Source organism: Lithobates pipiens, unplaced genomic scaffold (genome assembly GCF_037356315.1).
Source record: "Lithobates pipiens isolate NorthernLeopardFrog02 unplaced genomic scaffold, aLitPip1_a1.2 Scaffold_16, whole genome shotgun sequence".
NCBI lineage: Eukaryota > Metazoa > Chordata > Amphibia > Anura > Ranidae > Lithobates > Lithobates pipiens.
The window spans coordinates 602,492,372-602,514,409 of record NW_027507748.1 but is presented as its reverse complement, the minus strand read 5'-3'; the positions used below and the strand labels follow the sequence as shown (position 1 = coordinate 602,514,409).

Genomic DNA, 22,038 nt, shown 5'->3' with positions numbered 1-22,038 from the left:
CAGGGCGGTTGTTTAACTCTGGGAGGCCGTCATATGACGTTCTCCCAGAATTCCGCTCTGGGGCGCGCACTCGATAGCATCCGTGACTGCCAGGTCCACAGGACCTGGCGCATCACGGATCACGGTAAATGACGGAGTGATCACTTGTAAACAAACCGGCGTCATGTTATGACACCGGTTCCTCCCTCCCCCTCTCTGTACCGATCGGTACAGCGGAGGGGGAAGAGATCGGTGTCAGCAGCGATGTGGGCTGCATCTGCAGTGCCCACATCGCTGCTCACCGAAATGTAACCCCTCAATTCCCTGCCAATACTCTGCAATGCCAGCTAATACTCTGCAATACCAGCTAATACTCTGCAATACCAGCTAATACTCTGCAATACCCACCAATACTCTGCAATACCAGCTAATACGCTGCAAAACCAGCTAATACGCTGCAATACCAGCTAATACTCTGCAATACCCACCAATACTCTGCAATACCCACCAATACTCTGCAATGCTAGCTCATACTCTGCAATGCCAGCTCATACTCTGCAATGCCAGCTCATACTCTGCAATGCCAGCTAATACTCTGCAATACCCACCAATACTCTGCAATGCCAGCTAATACTCTGGAATGCCAGCTAATACTCTGGAATGCCAGCTAATACTCTGCAATACTCGCCAATACTCTGCAATACCCACCAATACTCTGCAATACCCACCAATACTCTGCAATACCCACCAATACTCTGCAATATCCGCCAATACTCTGCAGTACCCGCTAATACTCTGCAGTACCCTCCAATACTCTGCAGTACCCTCCAAAACTCTGCAGTACCATTCCAGCCAATACCCTGCAATACCCTGCCAATACTCTGCAATACCCTGCCATAAATTGCCATACCCGGAGATACCCAGCCATACTCGGAGATACCCTGCAATACCCAGCCATAGACATCCCCCCGCCGCCCTCTGGTGCTTCTACCGACTCGCCAATACGATCAAAGCCAGAATCTTTTTTTTTCTTTTTCAGGCTTCCCAGCTTAGAGGTGAGATGCGGGGTCTTATTGACCCCATATCTCACTGTAAAGAGGACCTGTCATGCCATATTCATATTACAAGGGATGTTTACATTCCCTGTAATAGGAATAAAAGTGATCAAAAAATGTATTTTTGGGGAAAAAAATGTCAAACTAAAATAAATAAAGTAAAATAACCAATAAAATTTTTTTTTTTTTAAAGCGCCCCTGTCCCCATGTGTTTGCATGCAGAAGCGAATGCATACGTAAGTCCCGCCCACATATGAAAGCGGTGTTCAAACCACACATGTGAGGTATCACTGCGAACGTTAGAGGGAGAGCAATAATTCTAGCCCTAGACCTCCTCTGTAACTCAAAACATGTAACCAGTAAAAAAAATGTAATGCGTTGCCTATAGGGATTTTTAAGTATCGACGTTTGGCGCCATTCCACGACCATGTGCAATTTTGAAGAGTGACATGTTAGGTATCTATTTACTCGGCGTAACTTCATCTTTCACATTATGCAAAAATTGGGCTAACTTTACTGTGTTTTTTTTTTTTAAGCACAAAACAGTTTTTTTTCCCAAAAAAAGCATTCGAAAAATTGCTGCGCAAATACCGTGCGAGATAAAAAGTTGCAACGACCACCATTATATTCTCCAGGGTGTTTGCTAAAAAAACATATATAATGTTTTGGGGTTCTATGTAATTTTCTAGCAAATAAATTATGATTTTTACATGTAGGAGAGAAATGTCAGAATTGTCCTGGGTGCTCCAGAACGCCTGATGGTGCTCCTGCATGTTGGGCCTCTGTATGTGGCCACACTGTGTAAAAGTTTCACACATGTGGTATCACCGTACTCGGGAGTAATAGCAGAATGTGTTTTGGGGTGTAATTTGTGGTATGCATATGCTGTGTGTGAGAAATAAACTGATAATATGACAATTTTGTGAAAAAAAAAAAAGTAAAAAAAAATCTTGATTTTGCAAAGAATTGTGGGAAAAAATGACAACTCATCATGCCTCTTACTAAATACCTTGGAATGTCTTCTTTCCAAAAAGGGGTCATTTGGGGAGTATTTGTACTTTTCTGGCATGTTAGGGTCTCAAGAATTGAAATAGGCTGTCGATACTTCAGGTGTGATCAATTTTCAGATATTGGCACCATAGCTTGTGGACTCTAGTATAAATTTTGGCCAAAATTTATGAAGAAAAATTACTAATCTGCTAAATTTTATAACAGAAACAAAGAAAAAATATTTTTTTTACAGAATTTTCGGTCTTTTTTCTTTTATAGCACAAAAAATTAAAAAACGAGCGGTGATTAAATACCACGCTCTATTTGTGTGAAAAAAAGGACAAAAATGTCATATAGGTCCAGTGTTGCATGACTGAGTAATTGTCATTCAAAATGTGAGAGCACCGAAAGCTGAAAATTGGTCTGGTTATTAAGGGTGTTTAAGTGCCCAGTGGTCAAATGGTTAAATTAGTTGTGAGGAGGTGACACTGTGCCCAGGGATCCTTGACTTCTCCCATTATGTTCAGGTAGATCTCCAGCTCTTTAAGGTTGCCTACCCCTGCTTTAAACTGACTTCATCTGCCTTTGATCTGTAGATGAATAAACAGAAAGATACAAAAATAATCAATTTTCTTTTTTGTCTTTCTGTTTCAGCAGCTGAGCAATGTTGTTAATAAACATTTCCAGCTGCTCTTTTTTTTTTGGACAGCGCCAATTGCTGGGACTTCGTTTACACTTTTGCTGTCAACAGGGGAACCCCACAGACAGCTGAATGAGTCATCGGTTGTTAAGGACGCAGCGGCCCTGCTCCTCAATCACTTCCAGACCAGCACACGGCAACGTACGTCGGCAGAATGGCACGGGCAGGCAAATTGGCATACAGGTACGTCTATTTGAAATTGCCGCCCTGACATCGCGTGCACGCGTGCCGGTCGGGACCCCGTGAGTCTGCTCGCGGGTCCCACGGACTCGATCGCCGGGATACCCGCAATCGTTTCACGGGGAGGCTGAACGGGGAGATGCGGAAGTAAACAGCATCTCCCCATTCTGCCTAGCAACAAGTGACACTGATCTCTGCTTCCTGTGATTGGAGCAGAGATCAGTGTTCACTAACACACAGCCACGCCCCCCACAGTTAGTAACACGGCCCTAGGACACACTTAACCCCTACACTGCCACCCCCTGGTTAACCCCTTCACTGTCAGTGTCATTTACACAGGAATCAGTGCATTTGTATAGCACTGATTGCTGTATAAATTACAATGGTCCCAAAAATGTGTCAAAAATGTCCGATGTGTCCGCCATAGTCGCAGTCACAATAAAAATCGCTGATCGCCGCCATTACTAGTAAAAAAAAATGATTAATAAAAATGGCATAAAACGATCCCCTATTTTGTAAATGCTATAAATTTTGTGCAAACCAATCAATAATCGCTTATTGTGATTTTTTTACCAAAAATATGTAGAAGAATATGTATTGGCCTAAACTGAGGAAAAAAAATGTTTTTTTTAATATATTTTTGGCGGATATTTATTATAGCAAAAAGTAAAAAATAATGCGCTTTTTTCAAAATTGGCGCTTTTTTTTGTTTATAAATAAAAAATAAACACTGCAGGGGTGATCAAATACCACCAAAAGAAAGTTCTATTTGTGGGGAAAAAAGGAAGTTTTGTTTGGGAGTCATGTCGCATGACCGCGCAATTGTCAGTTAAAGCGACGCAGTGCCGAATCGCAAAAAGTGGTCTGGCCTTAAGCCAGCAAAATCAAAATGGTCCGATCTGAAAGTGGTTAACAACCAATAATTGACAGCTTTTCTTTTTTTTTTTTTTTTTTACATATGAGCTATCAGTTGAAAGAACCGAGTCTGAAAGTATTGGTTTCAGGTATCAGAGCATTTGCACAAGTACCAACACTGGTGAAAATGCTTAGTATCGGTGCAACCCTAAATATATATATATATATATATATATATATATATATATATATATTGTAGCAGGGTGTTACCTTGACAGAATCCAGGTCTAATAAACAGCCAGTTCACAATTGAGTCAGCTGTGTTCTGGCTTTAAAGTGGATGTAAACCCTCCCCCACAACTTTGTCCCATGTAAATCAACATGAAAAACCATAATGAACACTGCTTGTAGATACCTCCTTACTTGCTTAGTATTGTCGTAATCCTTTTTGTGCTTTAGAATTACATCCCTGAGCATGCCCAGATCTCTCCTGATTTACGGCACACTCTCTATGTGCTTATCTATCTGGTATCAGGACTTTCTCCAGCACACCACTGATATCCCAGGAGGCTGCAGAATCATTCAGAGCTTCCTCCTACACACCATGTGACCATGTGACATGACATGCAGTGTAAACTTGGCCATTACTGCAGTCTTATCAGCTGAAGCTGATAAGACTGACAAAGGCAAACAGACATCGGCACAAGTAAATACTATGAAATAAAACAAGTCAACTATGAACAGGGAAGCAGGGTTACCATAGAAACATTGGATTGAGAAGGAGGCTTGGTTAACAGTACCGGAAGTGCTCAATGTAAGGGCGGAAATACACTCAACTGTGGACTCAGAAAACAATACTTAAGATGGTTCTGCCTAACCCCTGGAAATAAGTTTTTTTAAGTTTTTTTAAACAGCAAGTAACATGCGATTTGGGCTGGATTACAGTGGCTATAGTCTGATAATTACTTATTATAATGGACTAAATGGAAAGAAACATCAGAGTGGGAGAGTTTACTTCCTCTTTAAGTAATCACCAGACCAAGGCTCTAGGCTCCCAGTTGGAGACGACTCCACCCTGCAGACAAGAGGTCTGGGCATGGGAGTCAGTAGGGCTTCACCTAGGAGAGAGAGAGAGGTGGGAGCCAGTGTAGCACGAGTCTACTTGCTGTTCATATGGAGGTGCTGAGCGCCCGGTCTGTGGGAGACAGACCAAGGCCCTAAAGCAGGGATTCTCAAACTACAGCCCTCCAGCTGTTGCGAAACTACACATCCCATGAGGCATTGTAAAACTCTGACATTCACAGACATGACTAGGCATGATGGGAATTGTAGTTCCTGAACAACTGGAGGGCCATAGTTTGAAGACCCATGCCCTAAAGTGTAAGGCCTGAGCTGGAGAGCTGCGTTTAAAAAGCCAGGAGAATCATTTACTTTGGTAGAAGGACTGAAATACTGAATACCCTTGCGAGGGAATCTTCTGTGTGTGTTTTGTACTTTCTTTTAAATAAAACTGGGCAACACCAGCCCTGAAACAAATAAAAGCAGTTGGTGGTGTCCTTAAAGCACTACACTTGGAGTGAACCCCTGACAGTTGGTGGAGAATGCGGGCACAATCCGAGATCCCTGCAATCAAGTAAGTTCATCTGTTTATATTAACTGTGTGTGTTAGTGCTTGAGACGGCACAATCTGTGTGAACCTGCAAGAGAAAAGCAATGTGCTTTGAAGAGACAGTGCTCTAATTTCTATTTTGCTGGACTAGTTGTATATGGAGCAGGTAAAGCTCCTAAAAGAAGCAAGGAATGATCCTGTTAAGGCTGAGTCCTGGCTGGTGGGCTCAAGTGGAGAGCTCTGGAAAAGTTCAGCTGGGAGAGTGCGGTCTCCCATGGCAACCAGAGATGAAGTGTCATCTGGATGATGGGGCTGCTATGAGGAGGTTGCTCACTGTTCCCACAAGAGGGCTGGGATGCCCGAAAAAAGTCATCTGGATGGTGGGGCTCCTATAAAGAGGTGGCTCACTATTCCCACAAAGAGGGCTGGGATACCCGAGAGTCTGTGATGCCTAGGAGGGCTGCTATGAAGAGGTGGCTCACTATTCCCACAAAGAGTTCTGGGATACCCAAAAGTCTGTGATGCCTAGGTGGTCTGCTGTTGTTCCTAGCAATGCTGGTACAAGGAGACCAGTTACTGAGGTGCAGAGGCCTAAAAGCGGGTGCAGTGTAAGAAGCCCTGACAAGGCATGGAGCAAAGTGGAGGCATGTTGTTTCCAAGTGCCCAGTGTCAATGCAAAAGGATGTGACCATACAAAGGTCAGTTTCTGCAGTTTGGAAGCCTGATGAGTGCCTGGAAGGAGTGACAGACTGACTATGTGACTGCGCATACAGGAGTGGAAGTGACCCCAAATGGGAGATCTAGTGGGGAGGCAAGTGTTACATTTAAAACTGATGTGTTGCTTAATGAGGAAATTCAAAATTATGTGTTAAATAATGGGTTTTTGCAACCTTCTGAAAACAGCAGGGTCATATAAATCTAATGAAGCATTGTCAGTGCACAGTGCTGAAAGTGTGGTATTGCAGTCAGCTAGGACAGGGGTGACCACTGAGAAATCGATGCCATTTCCCCTACCAACTATGGAAGTCAGGAATGCTAATGAGCAATGTATTTCTGATAATGTTGTTGAGAAGCATAGTCCTGACAAGAAAAGTCTTTCAGATGCTGCTGAGCCACTCTGTCCTGTGTCTCTTGGGGCAGTTGGAATGGTACTGAGTGGTACCTCTGCTGGAAGCACAGAGAAAGTAGACTGAGGCAGATGGACAACAAGCCTGTTGGCTTTAATAAAAGAGATCTCGGTTTGTAACATTAGAGTGCACACAATTTCTGCTTTGCTAAATGGAGGGACTGCAGAGCAGTTTTTGGACAAGGGCTCAATTGCTGCTGTTGCAGATGGTATCCCACACAAGATTGAAGGGCAAAAACAGAGCTTGTGCCCACAACGCACCAAGGATATGATGATGTGGTAATAAGGTAATGCCAAATGTGTTAATGGAAGCGCCAGAGGGCACAGGTGTATGAAATGATGATCAGGTATCAAGACAGTTTCTGGAAGAGGATCATGTGCCAGTGGCGTCGGTGGTTAGTGAGGTTGCCATGGGAAACAACCACTCAGCTTTGTGTGATTCGCCTCTAGACACTACCTTGCAGGACACTGGGGAAATTAGTCCTGAAATATGTGTGGATATTTCTGACATTGAGGAAAAATGCAAGGCACTGGTGAATGCTGTTACCTTGGGTGACAATGTAAATATTGGTAGACCAGGGGGTCAAGTTGAAATGGTTGCTGATAACCCTGATAAATGTGGTGAGATGTGTAATGATATGACAGGCACAGCCGGGGCAGATGAAGGCCCCTAAAGGTTCAGGAGGGAAATAACCCAAAGGTGTCAGTAAAAGGGTTTGATTCCCAAATAAAAGAACCCACGTCTATTGCTAAATTATTTAAAAGGGTGACCCCAAGGAAAATGGGCAGATGGCCCTTTTAGAAGCTCACCCGTAAAAAGTCACTTTGTAGTTCCCAAGTCAGTGTAGCAGGGGGACGCAGGGAAGGCCACCTGATAAGACTGGCCCTTGTGGGTAAGAGTTGGCACAGAGGTGTCAAGTGGAAGAGAATGGGTTGGTGTGTTACGCCCCCTCCGGGGTAGAAATGGGGGGGGGGTATGAGGAAGGGCGGTACCTTGCCAGGATCCAGGTCTAATAAACAGCCAGGCTCCCAGTTGGAGAGGACTCCACCATGCAGACAGGAGGTCTGGACACGGGAGTCAGTAGGGCTTCACCTAGGAGAGAGAGGTGGGAGCCAGTGTAGCCTGAGGCTAATTGCTGTACGCATTGAGGTGCTGAGTGTGGGAGACAGAGCAAGGCCCTAAAGTGTAAGGCCTGAGTTGGAGAGCTGCGTTTACAAGCCATAAGGGCTGAAAATCATTTACTTTGGTAGAAGGACTGAAATACTGAATACCCCTGTGAGGGAATCTGTGTTTGTTTTGAACTTTCTTTTAAATAAAAGTGGGAAAAACCAGACCTGAAATGTATAAAAGTGAGTGGTGGCGCTACACTTGGAGTGAACCCCTGATAAAATATATATATATATAATATATAAAATAGCACATTTTAAGAGGTCACCAGAAGACGAATAAAGGGAATATCTTTCCACAAGGGCACTTGGTCTGGTCACTCACAGAGAGTTCCCTTACTTTGGATTTTCTCTCACTTCCTGTTATGGGTATGGGATAAGTGAAGGGAAAGCTCCCTCACGGGATACAGCTGGAAAAACTGACAGTATATATTCACAAAGTGCGTCCAGCCATGACTACTGCAGGTAATCGTCAGCTGTGAGAACCGTCACAAATAGCTGCAGCTGCTAATAGCCTGTCATTGCACTGCATGGGCGCAGCCACCGCAGCTATCCGCACACAGCTGTCACTCTTAGCCTCAGGAATCCATAGATTCTTGCTTCTTCTGGGATTTGCAGTGAAGCTAAACAGCCATGCAAATACAACCTTATGATTTCTATCAGAACTAGAGTGATTGTGTCAGGGATAATGGGCCCACATTACTGTATGCGGGGGTGCAAAGCAGGTAGAGACTGACCCCACAAGACTTGCAGCTCTAATTACAACCAACGGTGGTTCTAACTAGTACTAACTTGGGGAGGGATTGAATCCGGCCAACAAATATTTATTTTTTTAAAGTGCATCTTAAAGTCATTGTAACGTTTTTTTCAGTTTTTTTTTCTTTTGTAAAATAACAAACATGTCATACTTAGCTGCTCTGTTCAAAGGTTTTGCACAGAGCGGCCCCAATCCTCCTTTTCTGGGGTTACACACTGGCTCCTCCTCTTCATCGGGTGCCCCCACAGAAAGACGCTTTCTATAAGGGCACCCATGCAGGCTCATTACCGAGTCCTGCTGCTGCATCCATTGACCCCGCCCCATGTCACTGGATTTAATTGACAGCAGCGGGAGTCAATGGCTCCCGCTGCTATCAATCTATACAATGAGGACTCGAGACAGCGGCTGGTGCTGCTGGGCTCGTGCTTGTCGATGGAGCGATTGGGTTCAGGTAAGAAAAAGGGAGGATCTGGCATCAGAAGGTTTTTCACCTTAATGCATAGGTGAGGGTTTACATCTCCTTTAACATCACCATTGAACTAGACAATTGAAAGTTTTTTGTTTAAAAACACCTGTTGATTTTGCCAGAAAACTTGTGAACTGATTATTCCCCATGCTCTCTGACTGCTGTTTCGTCAGATTTGTTGACCCGTCAGAATGTGTAACGGAAGTGACATTTCGTCACTGCCATCTTGCTACACCCTGCACTCGCCCACAGTAAGGACAAAATGAGAAGGGGGAAAGAGGACATCTTGTTAGGCCACGTACACACGGGCGGACTGTTCGCCCAACTTAGTCCGCTGAACAGTGTTTCAGCAGACAATCCGCTCGTGTGTGGGCTTCAGCGGACTGTTTCAGCGGACAGTCTGACGAACAAAGTCTTACGGAATTTCCGTAAGACAGTCCGTCCAAACTTGGTTTCAGCGGACAGTCCGCTCGTGTGTAGGCTAGTTCGACAGACTAAGTTTAGCGCATGCTCAGAAAGGATTTACACGGCGAAGGTTGCATTGCAGTGTATTGGACGTCGAATTTCTCGTCCCGTCGTACGTGCCGTTCACGTCATCGTGCACGCTTTCAGCGGACTGTCTGCTCATCGTGTGTGGTCAAGTCCGTTCATGCAAATTTTGAACGGACTGTTTGTCGGATTGTCTGACGAACTTAGTTGGGCGAACAGTCCGCCCGTGTGTACGCGGCCTTAGACCCACTGGAGTTTTGCATTTTATACTTATTATTAACTGTAAACTGAGGTTATATAGTGAAATACAGTACTTAGAACTCTGAGAGTTTATATGTTGAATTTTAAAAGCAGCGAACTTCTGTCAAGGTGTAGCAAGATGGCAGCGATGTAACGTCACTTCCGTTACACATTTTGATGGGTCGCCAAATCTGATGAAACAAAGGCACTATCCAACAGAACATCGGCTACATCTCCCAGAAACCTTTGTGATGGTCAACGTACTTTCCGCAGTGGCTGCCGGGAGATTTAGTACCTTCCCCTCTCACCATTGGTTGTCTTCCTGCAACAGTTTTGTAAGAGCCGGTTCACACAGGGGCAACTCGGGATCCGACTTCAGGTCACCCCAAGTCGCGAGGTTGAGAAAATCAATGGTAGTGAATGGAGCCACCTTAATGTACATTACAGCAGTCGCTCCGACTTAAAAAAAGGTTCCTGTACGACTTCAAACCGACTTCTAGGCGAATTGTACCCATTGATTTCAATGGAAGTTGCCTCCAAGTCGGATCCCCATCTATATTGAAGCGACGATGTCACCTCTCTAATATTTATAAACAGAAGAAAAAACAGCGCCAATCTAAGTGCAGTATTGTTGAATCAAAGACATTTAATTTGTGAAGTTATGCACTCACACTCTACCAGAAGGTTTCCCCCCAAAAACCCCCTCTTTTTTCCTTCCTCACTCCCCCCATTCAGGACATATATAATCCAGCAGCGCAACGCACAAAAAAACAATTTTTTCTTACTCTGTACTTTCACTAGAAGTTTGTGCCTGCAGCTCTGCTTTATGGACAAAAAAACATACACACATGCGCCCACGTGTGTATACACATACCACTCACATCAGAAGAGTTACACAAGCGCATCGACCTGCCCAGATACTCCCATAACAATACCACATACACACATCCACATCCCCCTCCCCTAACAATCAATCAATTTGTTGTTTTTATTATATATATATATCTTTTATATTTTTTTATATATCTCTTTTATCCACTATTATTATTATTTTGTATATATATTTTTTTATATATATTTTTTATACTTCTCATTATTATTCTTTCCAATTTTTCCAGTTTTCCCTCCCTTTTTTTTTTTTTTTTTTTTTTTTTCTACAATGGACATGCTTCAATCAGTAGAGCATTCCAAATACGTTTTTTTAGATGAATTATTTTCGCAATTCCCAAAAGACTTTTTCAAGGTACATTTCAAAATAGGAGAGAATGTATATATGAAATTATGCACACTATTTAGAAAAATTGAGGATTCAATCATAACACTTAATCACCAAAAATGGGACAAGTTTTTTCTTGAAAACTACCTTTCCTCCAAAATTACCCCGAGGGGCCTCAGAATAAAAACTAGATGTGCCTTCCTCTCACCCGATCTCCAAACCGAATGGGAACATATCTCTGAATTTTGTTCCCAAAAATGGATAAACATCATTTTGAAACAGCGTGACCTCAAAAGCACGTCTCTTTCAGAAAAACTAAAAAATCAGATACTAAACCTCACTAAGGAGACACCAAACCTTCCCAGCACATGGCTAGATCTACTAAAGAAAAAAACAAAATTAGATGAAGATAAACTAATTAAGGCAAAACTCCAAAAAATGAGACGAGATGTGGATGACTACAACAACAAAAGGGTCTTCCAATGGAAAACCAATAACTCTGCTCCAGTGCCTCTAATGCAGATCCAATTTCCACTGTCCTTTCGGCCCTTCAAAACCCACCACCCTCCTATACTTCCCTCCCAATATCCCTCCCAACATCCATACTCAAAACACACCAACCAACCAACACAACACATATCGTCCTACAATCCAGAACCCATAAGGGGGAACAGCCCCCACACCTCACAACCAAAACCTAAACAGTATAGAAAACCAAAAAGAAATATAGAAACCCTACAAAATAGAAAATATACCACTACTCCTATTGACAGTGCAATTAATAACAAACCAACAAACACCCCCAACCAACACAAAAATAGTAATAAAAATAATACCAATAGAGGTGATAATACCCCTCCAGGACACACAAAAAAGAGTAATCAGGCTACCTCCAATACAACCACTCCGGATGTTCCTGTAAAACAGTCTCTCCAAAGCACACATGATACTAACATTCCAATGGGTCAATATAAAACCTATTCACAAATAGTCCAAAATTGCCCTCTCGAGTTTCCCACACAGACAGACGACCAGTCTTTTTTAGTCCTAACCCCTCAACCTGCACAAAAAAAGAAAACTAGAAGAGGCAGAAGAGGGGGGAGAAGAAACAAAACCCAAAGAAAAGTTTGCCAAACTATAAAAATCTACAACCTTTCTTCACATACCCTGGTCCCAGATGAAATCTCTCTACTTAATAAAGGACTCAACTTCGCACCCACCAGCCAGCCCAACCCTTTCACTTTATTTGTGGATCTAAACAAATTTATACGTAATCTCACAGTGAAACGCTTTTTCAATATCAAATCCAATAAGGAAAATCCCAACAATACCACAATACCCAGTATGTACAATACCTCTCCTTTATGTACAAAAAATATATACCAAGATGATCCCTGCCTAGCCATTTTGGAAGAATTATACAATATGAATGAAGACCCCGCCGTCACCACCATTAGTCTCTCAGACACTTCTTGCATTTATTATCAACCAGATTCCCCCCCAATAAAACACACTTCTCTTAGGCCAAAATCCATCTTCAACCCCAGCCAGGCAAAAGGCCCTTACATACAAAGTTTCTACCAGGTTGTGTATGCAGATATCAAACGACTTTGTAAATTAAGGCCACCCCCCTCCCCCCTGCATCACCACAGGAACAACCTCACCCCACAAGAAGCCCGGGCTCTCCAAAGTCTAGCAAAAAATAACTCTATTGTCATCAAAACAGCAGACAAAGGAGGTGGCATAGTAATCCAGAATTCGGAAGACTATCTAAATGAGGCCAACAGACTACTCTCCGATAACAACACATACAAGCCCTTAAAAAGTGACCCGCTCCCCCTCTTCTCAATAGAAGCTGAAGCACTCATAAAACGAGCCCTTGGAGATAATATTATTACAAAAGCAGAAGCTTCCTTTCTATCCAAAACATATTATAACACTCCCTATTTCTATCACCTTCCCAAAATACATAAAAATTCAGAGAATCCCCCGGGGAGACCAATTGTTGCCGCAATGGAAAGTATAACCAGCCCCTTTTCTATCTACATTGACCATTTCCTGCAACCACTGGCACAGAATCTCCAAACTTACATACGAGATGGTACACACCTACTAGAGATCCTAAAAACCTACTCCTGGGAGCCCACCTACCAATGGGTGTCCTTAGATGTCAATTCCCTCTATACTTCAATTCCCCATGCTGTTGGCCTTCAGGCAGTAAAACACTTCTTAGCCCTAGACCCATCCCTAAAAACTGCACAAGCAGAGTTTATCTTAGATTCCACAAAGTTCTGCCTCACCCACAACTACTTCTCCTTCAATAAAAAATTCTACTTACAAACCCAAGGGACAGCTATGGGTGCCAATTTTGCACCTAGCTATGCAAACCTGACAATGGGCTTCTGGAAAACTCTTTACATTTGGAACAACAATCCATATACAGAGCATATTATATACATAGGTCGCTATATAGATGATATTATCATCATATGGGACAACACCGGACCACCCATAGACCACTTCGTCTCACACTGTAACGCTAATGATCTAGGCCTATCTTTCACTTTTGAATCCAGTCCAGATACCTTACCCTTTTTAGATCTTGAACTCTGTCATATCAATAAAACCATCTTCGCAAGAAACCACATAAAACCCACTGCAGGAAATTCATATTTACACTTCCAAAGTTGTCACCACCCAAGGTGGATCACCAATATCCCAAAGAGTCAATTTAATCGTTTAAAACGAAATTGTACTCACAACTCAGATTATATCGAGCAGGGCACTCTGTTTAAAAGAAAATTTGAAGACAAAGGCTATCCCCCCACCCTAGTAGATGAAGCCTTCACCAAATTCCTGGACACCCAGCCAGTAACACACCCGGTCACACCCCAACCACATGAAACCACACCGAACAAACCGACTGTCCATTCCCAAACTCACAGCACCAGATTCATTACTCAATATCACTCCCAACACAAAAAAATGGAAAAAATCTTCAAAAACCATTGGAGTATCCTTCTAGAAGACCCTCTGTTAAAAACCTCCATAACAGATACCCCCAAGATAACATATCGTAGAGCACGCAACATAAAAAGTTTTATCGCCCCGAGCAAATTAAAAACCGATAACAAACCAAAGCCACTCAGGACATTCCTCACCCTGAAGGGCATGTACCAATGCAAGAAACAAAAATGTCTCACCTGTAAATTTGTCCAACACCGCCAAAAATCTTTTACGACAAAGGGCAACACATACCAACTAAAAGAGTTCTACAACTGCTCCTCTGAGTTTGTAATATATGCAATCCGCTGCCCTTGCAATCTACTTTATATAGGGCGTACCATTCGTACCCTAAGAAAAAGGTTTGGCGAACATCGCCGATCAGTAGAAGGGGACTCCAATCTCACTATCCCACGACACTTTAAAGAACACCATCAAGGGTCCACAGAGGGCATGCAAGTATGGGCCCTTGAACAGATACGTGGATCCTTCCCCCTCGCAGAACGTTTCAAACGTCTCTGCGAGAGGGAAACTTTTTGGATATATACGTTAGACACCCTCACGCCTGGAAGCCTCAACGAGGACATAGAAATCAACTCAGTTGTCTAATTTTTACCCATCACACTTTTTCCATGAGATTTTTTAATGAGACTTAAAATTGCTTAGCCGCCCCCGCCCCCCCCTCCCCCTCCCCCTCCCCGCCCTCACCTCCACAAATCAGTATCCACGCGCCTTTTTCTGATCCCACTATAAGTGGGTTCACACACGTACGAGTGCGTGTGCATGCGTATGTATGTATGTATGTATGTGTATGTATATATATATATATATATATATATATGTGTATGTGTGTATGTGTGTGTATGTGTATGTATATATATATATATATATATATATATATGTGTATGTTCTGCTCTAACATCCACGTCTCATTTTAACACCATTTTATTGTATTTTACAGTACCAAATTCTCACAATATCAAATCCTATCAATATACATGTCTCTCACCATGTTATGTCATAATACCCACCATAGAAATATACCTTCAGCAATTTAATTAACAATTTTTTGCCCCTTTTTCATTTTAATTTTATTTTTATTCCTAGTTCTATTTTTATTTTTATTTTTATCTTTATTTTTATTTTTATTGTTTTTTTATTGTTATTTTTATTCCTATTGTAATTTTATCCTTATTTTTACCTCTATTTTTATTGATTCTTTATATATTTTTTATATATATTTTTTATATATAAAAAATTTCTTTTTTATATATATATATATATATATTCTTTATATGTATTTTCTATGTATTTTTTCAATTTTTAACAACCTTCTTTTAATTCTTGCAAAATCCACTTCTATTTTATACCTTTAACAAGTATTTTCATAATTTTTTAAAACAATTTTTAAAACAATTAAATAAATAAAAAAGTTCCAACTCTTATCACTTTTTCCCACATCTTGTCCACACTATCCAACTTGTATCCACATACATTGATGGACACACACACAATAATCACATACAACCAGCCTGCAACACATGAGCAATCAACACCATGCTTTGGTCGGAACAGCTCCGCCCCATAAGGTGGAACCTAAACGACTAATTAGAACTGCCCCCTTTCCCTATTTAAACCACTCCAAACATAGTAACCCAGATGCCTGATGAAGGAGCACGCATGCTCCGAACGCGTGCAACGTAAACCACAACGAAACGTCATCGCAGTGCGCCCTTCAACATAACAACGAACGGACGAACGGACCTCCCTGACGCTGTTACACCAAGCCGTGCGACGCTGGGAACCACCGGCGCCACCGGACGAGAGATACAGCCGAACGAGTTACCGCTTCTCCTCGAGAGCCCTGCGATGCCCTCTAGATACATGATGTGCCTGAAACCTTCTGGTAGAGTGTGAGTGCATAACTTCACAAATTAAATGTCTTTGATTCAACAATACTGCACTTAGATTGGCGCTGTTTTTTCTTCTGTTTATATGTCTTTTACAAGGTACCTTCTATCCTTGAACATGCTGCCTACCTGCCTGTGCTAAAGAAATCATCCCCTTTCTATGACTATTTTCCACAACCAGTAACTGTGGACTATAATTTGTGATCCTGCCAGCTATCCATTACTTCTGCTGCATTTACTGACATACACAGCAAGGATTGCAAAACTCTGTGATAAGCAGACTTGACATCCCTAAATCCGCCACACCAATTTATCAACTTCAGCGGTCTTTTTTCCCCAAACCTTTTTCCCCTCCCCCATAAAAAACCCCCTCTTTTTTCCTTCCTCACTCCCCCCATCCAGGACATATATAATCCAGCAGCGCAACGCACAAAAAAAACAATTTTTTCTACCTCTCTAATATTAAAAACCGGCATGGGTTCCCCCTCCAAGGGCAAACCAGGCCCTTACGTCTGGTATGGATTTTAAGGGGAACACCTATGCACAAAAAACAGCGTGGGGGTCCCCCCAGAATCAATATCAGACCCCTATCCAAGCACGCAGCCCGGCCGGTCAGGAAAGGGGATGGGGACGAGCGAGCGCCACCCCCTGAAACATACCAGGCCACATGCCCTCAACATGGGGGGGTGGGTGCTTTGGGGAAGGGGGGCGCCCTGCGGCCCCCCCACCCCAAAGCACCTTTTCCCCATGTTGATGAGGACAAGGACCTCTTCCCGACAACCCTGGCCATTGGTTGTTGGGGTCTGCGGGCGGGGGCTTATCGAAATCCGGGAGCCCCCTTTAATAAGGGGGCCCCCAGATCCCGGCCCCCCACCCTATGTCAATGAGTATGGGGTACAGTGCACCCCTACGCATTCACCTGGGAAAAAAAGTGTCAATAAAAAAACACACTACAGGTTTTTAAAGTAATCAGCTCTGGGGGTCTTCTTCTGACTTCGGGGGTCTCTTCTGACTTCTCCGCTCTCTCCGGCCTCTTCTTCCGCTCTCTGGTTCTTCTGCTGGGCTCTTCCGCTATCTTCTTCCAGCTCTTTTGCTAGCGGTGGCCTGGTCTTCTGCATTGTCTTCTTCCCTCTTCTTCCGATGTTGAGACAACGCTCTCTCCCAATGAAATGCCGTGTGTGAGGTGTGCAACGACTTATATAGGCATGGGCGTGGTCACCGGGTGATGTTACGCAGTGACCCTGACCCTTATGACGTCACAATCCCAGCATGCCCCAGGACTTGACGTCATAAGGGGTGGGATCACCATGTGACATCCCCTGATGACCACACCCCATGCCTATATAAGTTGTCGCGCACCTCGCACATGGCATTTCAGTGGGAGAGAGCGTTGTGTCAACATCGGAAGAACAGAGAAGACAGAAGAAGGACAGAGAAGACCGGGCCACAGCTAGCAAAAGAGCTGTAAGAAGATAGCGGAGGAGCCCGGCAGAAGAACCGGAGAGCGGGAGAAGAGGCCGGAGAGAGCGGTGGAGTCAGAAGAGACCCCCGAAGTCGGAAGAAGACCCCTGAGTAATAAATTACTTTAAAAACCTGTAGTGTGTTTTTTTGACACTTTTCCCCCAGGTGAATGGGTAGGGGTACGATGTACCCCATACTCACTCACATACGGTAGGGGGCTGGGATCTGGGGGCCCCCTTATTAAAGGGGGCTCCCGGATTCTGATAAGTCCCCTGCCCGCAGACCCCGTCAAACAACAGCCAGGGTTGTTGGGAAGAGGCCCTTGTCCATGAGGTCAAGGTGCTTTGGGGTGGGGGGGCCGCAGGGCGCCCCCTTCCCCAAAGCACCCACCCCCCCATCTTGAGGGCATGTGGCCTGGTACGGTTCAGGGGGGGGCGCTTGCTTGTCCACATCCCCTTTCCCTTTACCAGGGGTCTGGTATGGATTTTGAGGGGACCCCCACGCCTAAGGGCCTGGTATGCTCTTGGAGGGGAACCCATGCAGGTTTTTTATTTAAAATTTGGCGTGGAGTTCTCCCTCAAGAGCTGATTATTCTGTGATTGGCCAAGGCCAAAGTCGCCTGGACCCTCTTTTTTTTTGGTCAGACCAGAGATGGCTGGAAGATGTAATTGTACCTTAAAAGAGATAGATTAATAAAAAAAAGGAAGGAGGAAAGAGTTTTAGAAAGTGATGTGAATTTGTTTTTTTGCACAGTGAATTTGTCTCAGAAGATTAACTGCAAGAAATGTATGAAGCTCTTTTATTGAAGCACAATTTAAGTGGATTAATCACACTTTTTTATGAAGTTTGCACATTAATATAGGAGCATAGAGCATTTTATTAACTGTTGTATTCACATATACATGGTAAATATTATGTATTGGATGTTTGGCAAAAAAAACACAGTATTAGCAGCAACAGATTTATTAGAGTTTTATTGGAAATATGACAAACACGTTTGCTGGTAAATATGAGGGTAAAACAGCTTTTTCTCTAATTTGTACTAAAAATACTACTGTGAGGAGAAGCATCACAGCTGTGGCATATGTACAGCCCTGCCCGGCTGTAGTTTTACAATTCAGGGGAGCGGTGGGGGAGGTGTCGTGGTAAAACTGTGTAACAGGCCACCTGTCTTTAAAAAAAAAACCCAGCCGCCCATCTGAAAGAGCCCTTAGACTCTATTCCTCTGTGGGATGTGGGCATCTTTGCTGTTTTATAGAACATGTGGTCTGGAATCCAATTAATATGGCTGATCACAGAATATTCTTGTGTGCACTGCATGGGATTAGGATTTAATTCTTGGGCTTGGGCCTCTATAACTTTCTATCAATTAAGATATAAACACACCCCCTATCTTACACTATCACAATGCTCCTGTGGTATTCTTCATTCAAGATGCAATAAAAGATAATTTTTTATACTCATCCGTATCTTTACCGCTAACCAATATCCCTTAACTTTGTACTCTACAGTTCAGGCAATAAATTGCAGTCCTGATCTGGCTTATAGGTTGCATAGGTGGCACCATAATAAAATGGCTGTGATTCTGATGCCACAGCTTAGGCAATGCATAGGACATGGAACCCCCAACTGAAATCAGCAATTTTCCATCCTCCCCCTTCTGTCCATAGTGGAGACTGACAGCATAGTACCTTTCTGTGCCATGGCTGCTGTGGGTTTTACAGAGAAAATTCCACCTAGCTGTCATGTGATAATATCACACCACCAAAGTCTATCTTTTGAAATAGGAAACAATAGCTCATGCAACCCAAATTTAAAATAAAAATGTTATGATACTTTTACAATAAGATTGCCATTCGGACGGTACCATTGCATGCCAAATCGGTGGCAATATTGCTGGCAATGGTACCGTCCGAATTGGTGCAATGCCAATATTGCAGCGCTGCACTGATTCCCAAAAGTAGTTTCTGTACTACTTTTGGCGACTTCAGGGTGAAATTTCAAAAGACATGGGTGTAGAAACCCGCACCGATGTCTCTGAAATCTCCCCCGAAGTCGGGAGTGACATGCGGGTGTGAAATCGTGCGAGTTCAGCTGAACATGCACGATTTCATTCTCGCTATCAATGTGAACCTGAGCTCAAGGTAAGTTTGAATCTGGTGGCTATAATAATCTTATTGGTAATGACATTTTTTGTTACATCAGGCTTTCTGTATGTGAGCGCTTTCAAGGAATCTACAGTATATGTTCCAGTATCACCAGCAAGTACGTTTCAAGAGCTTCAGGTCACAGACCAATGAGAGTGGGCCGGACTTGTGCATTACAGCCATAGGTATGCTCAGTCTATTCCATTGGGGTGTGCACCCCAAAGCTCAAACACATATTCTGCAGCCTCAGCTGTACGGGGCAGTGAATTAAAGGGAAGTGCTCTGTGCTGAGTGGCTCCCTGTTCATTCACAAACTGAAGCATATTAAACAGTTTGCTATGCTTCAGTTACGAATGGACACAGTGAGCGAGTGCGTTCACTGTGTTCATTTTGAAAAGGAACTATTTACGAGCCCCTTCCCTAGCTCTCTATCCTGAAACATCCCCCGCAGCAGCCAGGGGGAGAGGAGTTGAGAGCAGCACTGAAGGGTGGCGGGGCCAACAAAGGGGGGAGGCCCATAGGGGAGATCAGTAATGCAACATAATTAGGGTGTGTCCAGACACAACCCCTGTGCAAACCTATGATTACAACAATGCCTGGATAATAAACTAATTTTGCACATTCAGGGTCTGGTGCCTTGAGTTTGCATCATAAAGTAAATAAAAAATGTAATGGCGCAAGCAGCTGCTATCAATTTTGCTAAAGTTCAAAAAGGCATATGAATTTGTATGTTGAGGCGGTGTTAAACGACTGGTTTGTTTAAAATCCTAGCCGTTCATATCTATGAGCCTGCGTATACTATGCAATGTATGCAGATGGAACTCACCCTGGTTCATTAGATATGACCGGCGAGGATTTTAAACAAACCAGGTGATTTACAGTGGATGGCACTACATGGCACATGGAAATTTAAGTTTACTGGCTTATATTTTTATGGGATACATTTTAATACATGTACTGCACGGTCATTTGTTTTTTCATTTTGGGATATCCCTGCTGGCAAAACTGGATTATTGCTGAGCCCATGCCAATATAAAGGAATTCCATATAAGCTGTGAGGGTCACACATTTAGGGACCATGGCCTTTTGCACCAAACACTGAATTCAAAACCAAAACTCAAACACTTTCTCACAAAGCAAAAAAGGCACTATAAGTAAAATAGATTGTGAAGAACGGCGAGAAACAGGCAACAGCACTCAATCTCTTGCTAGCAGCCCTCTAAATATTTAACTATGCCTGTGCCCCAGCTCATTTTAATTACTAAAAATAAAGAGAACAATATTTCTATTTTCTTACTGTTAAGCAAAATCAACTGGCTATATTATGTTACGATTGCTAGATCATGTACTACCAAATGTTTCTGTAGGAGAATATTATAAAATGCATAATTTCTACAACTAAACTACCTATATAATTCAAGCATTTAAAAAAACAAATATGATAGGAAATAACAATGGTTATTAATGGTATAAAGCCAGGGAGAGATCAGAGGATGGAGATTCTAGGCCTAGTAACTGGCGAGTGGCATGTTCCCAGTCCCTGCCCAAACCAAGTCGGCTGCAGATGCCCGAGTACTGTCTGTCAGTTATCGCTGCCCAGTTGACAGCTTTTTCAATACCAGGATATGATTTGCTGTAAAGAGATAAAAGACAGGTGTTAAAAACCAACACAAGGGGTGACAAACCTTATATCAAATACTTTTGCAAGGTAGTTATCTTTCCAAATGTTTAAAATAAAGATATTATCCCATGTTGCATCATATGAAATTGTGCAAAATTACTCTCTAAATCGCCACAGGAAAACCATTTACCGTAGCACCCTATCATCTTTGTTTTATAACAGTGGTACATGTACCCCATGGGGTACTGCTGATTTTTTTAATTTGTAAAAGTAAAAACATGCATTTGAGATATGAGTGCAATATCTTAGTGCAGTTTATTGTAGAATATTCCTTCTTTACTGCTCCAGTAAATTCATGTTAGTTTATATGAGAGGAGGAGATATACAGACATAAGTACATGATCACCTTCCAATCCAAATCGATAAAGACTACAGTCTGATCCTCCTGGCCAGTAAAAGAAGAGCTTCATCATAGCACAACAGATTAATTATAAGATTTCCTCTTATTGCTCCATGACTTGTCATAAGAAAAAGTGGGTGAAATACCAGCAACGATCTGTATCTGCACACATATCGACACTGTGCATCTAATTGCCAGATTTTCTTAATTTCCATTGGCAGTTGGTGTATTTTTTTTACCTGAACATTTCTGTCCTTTAAAATGTCCAAAGCTCACCCCACACACATACTGATTTCTATAGATCTATCCATTTCTATAGACCAACAACTATGTAGAATGAGGTGCTGTCAGATTTTATACATATTGCATAGTTTGGGTAGGTCTTAATATTGCATAGTTTTGATAAACCTAAAGTTCATTGTATGATCATAATTTAACATTTATGGTGACCCTTAGGCTCACAATACACATTACACTTCGACGGCCATAGGCGTACATACAAGGTGTACCAGATGTGTCTGGGCACACCCTCATCACCCTGTGTGGCTCAAATTCCCCCTGTTTAGACCCCTGATATTTCACCAAAGCCCCCTATTGGGGCTCCTAAAACAAAATTGTAAAAATAAAAACTACTGACACCAATCTCTACCCTACTGACACCATCCAT

General features: G+C 42.8%; 1 protein-coding gene across 8 annotated transcripts in view; it reads right to left on the bottom strand.

Annotated features, from left to right (window-relative positions):
- Nucleotides 1-18,160: 18,160 nt before the first annotated feature.
- The window catches only part of PARP4 (poly(ADP-ribose) polymerase family member 4), a 716,724-nt gene continuing 712,846 nt past the window's right edge, over nt 18,161-22,038 (bottom strand). For all 8 annotated transcript variants that reach the window (XM_077483981.1, XM_077483982.1, XM_077483983.1 and 5 more), the window contains one exon: nt 18,161-20,983. In XM_077483981.1, coding sequence (XP_077340107.1) covers nt 20,812-20,983 — 172 coding nt within the window. In that variant the 3' untranslated portion in view covers nt 18,161-20,811. The remainder of the gene's footprint in view (nt 20,984-22,038) is intronic.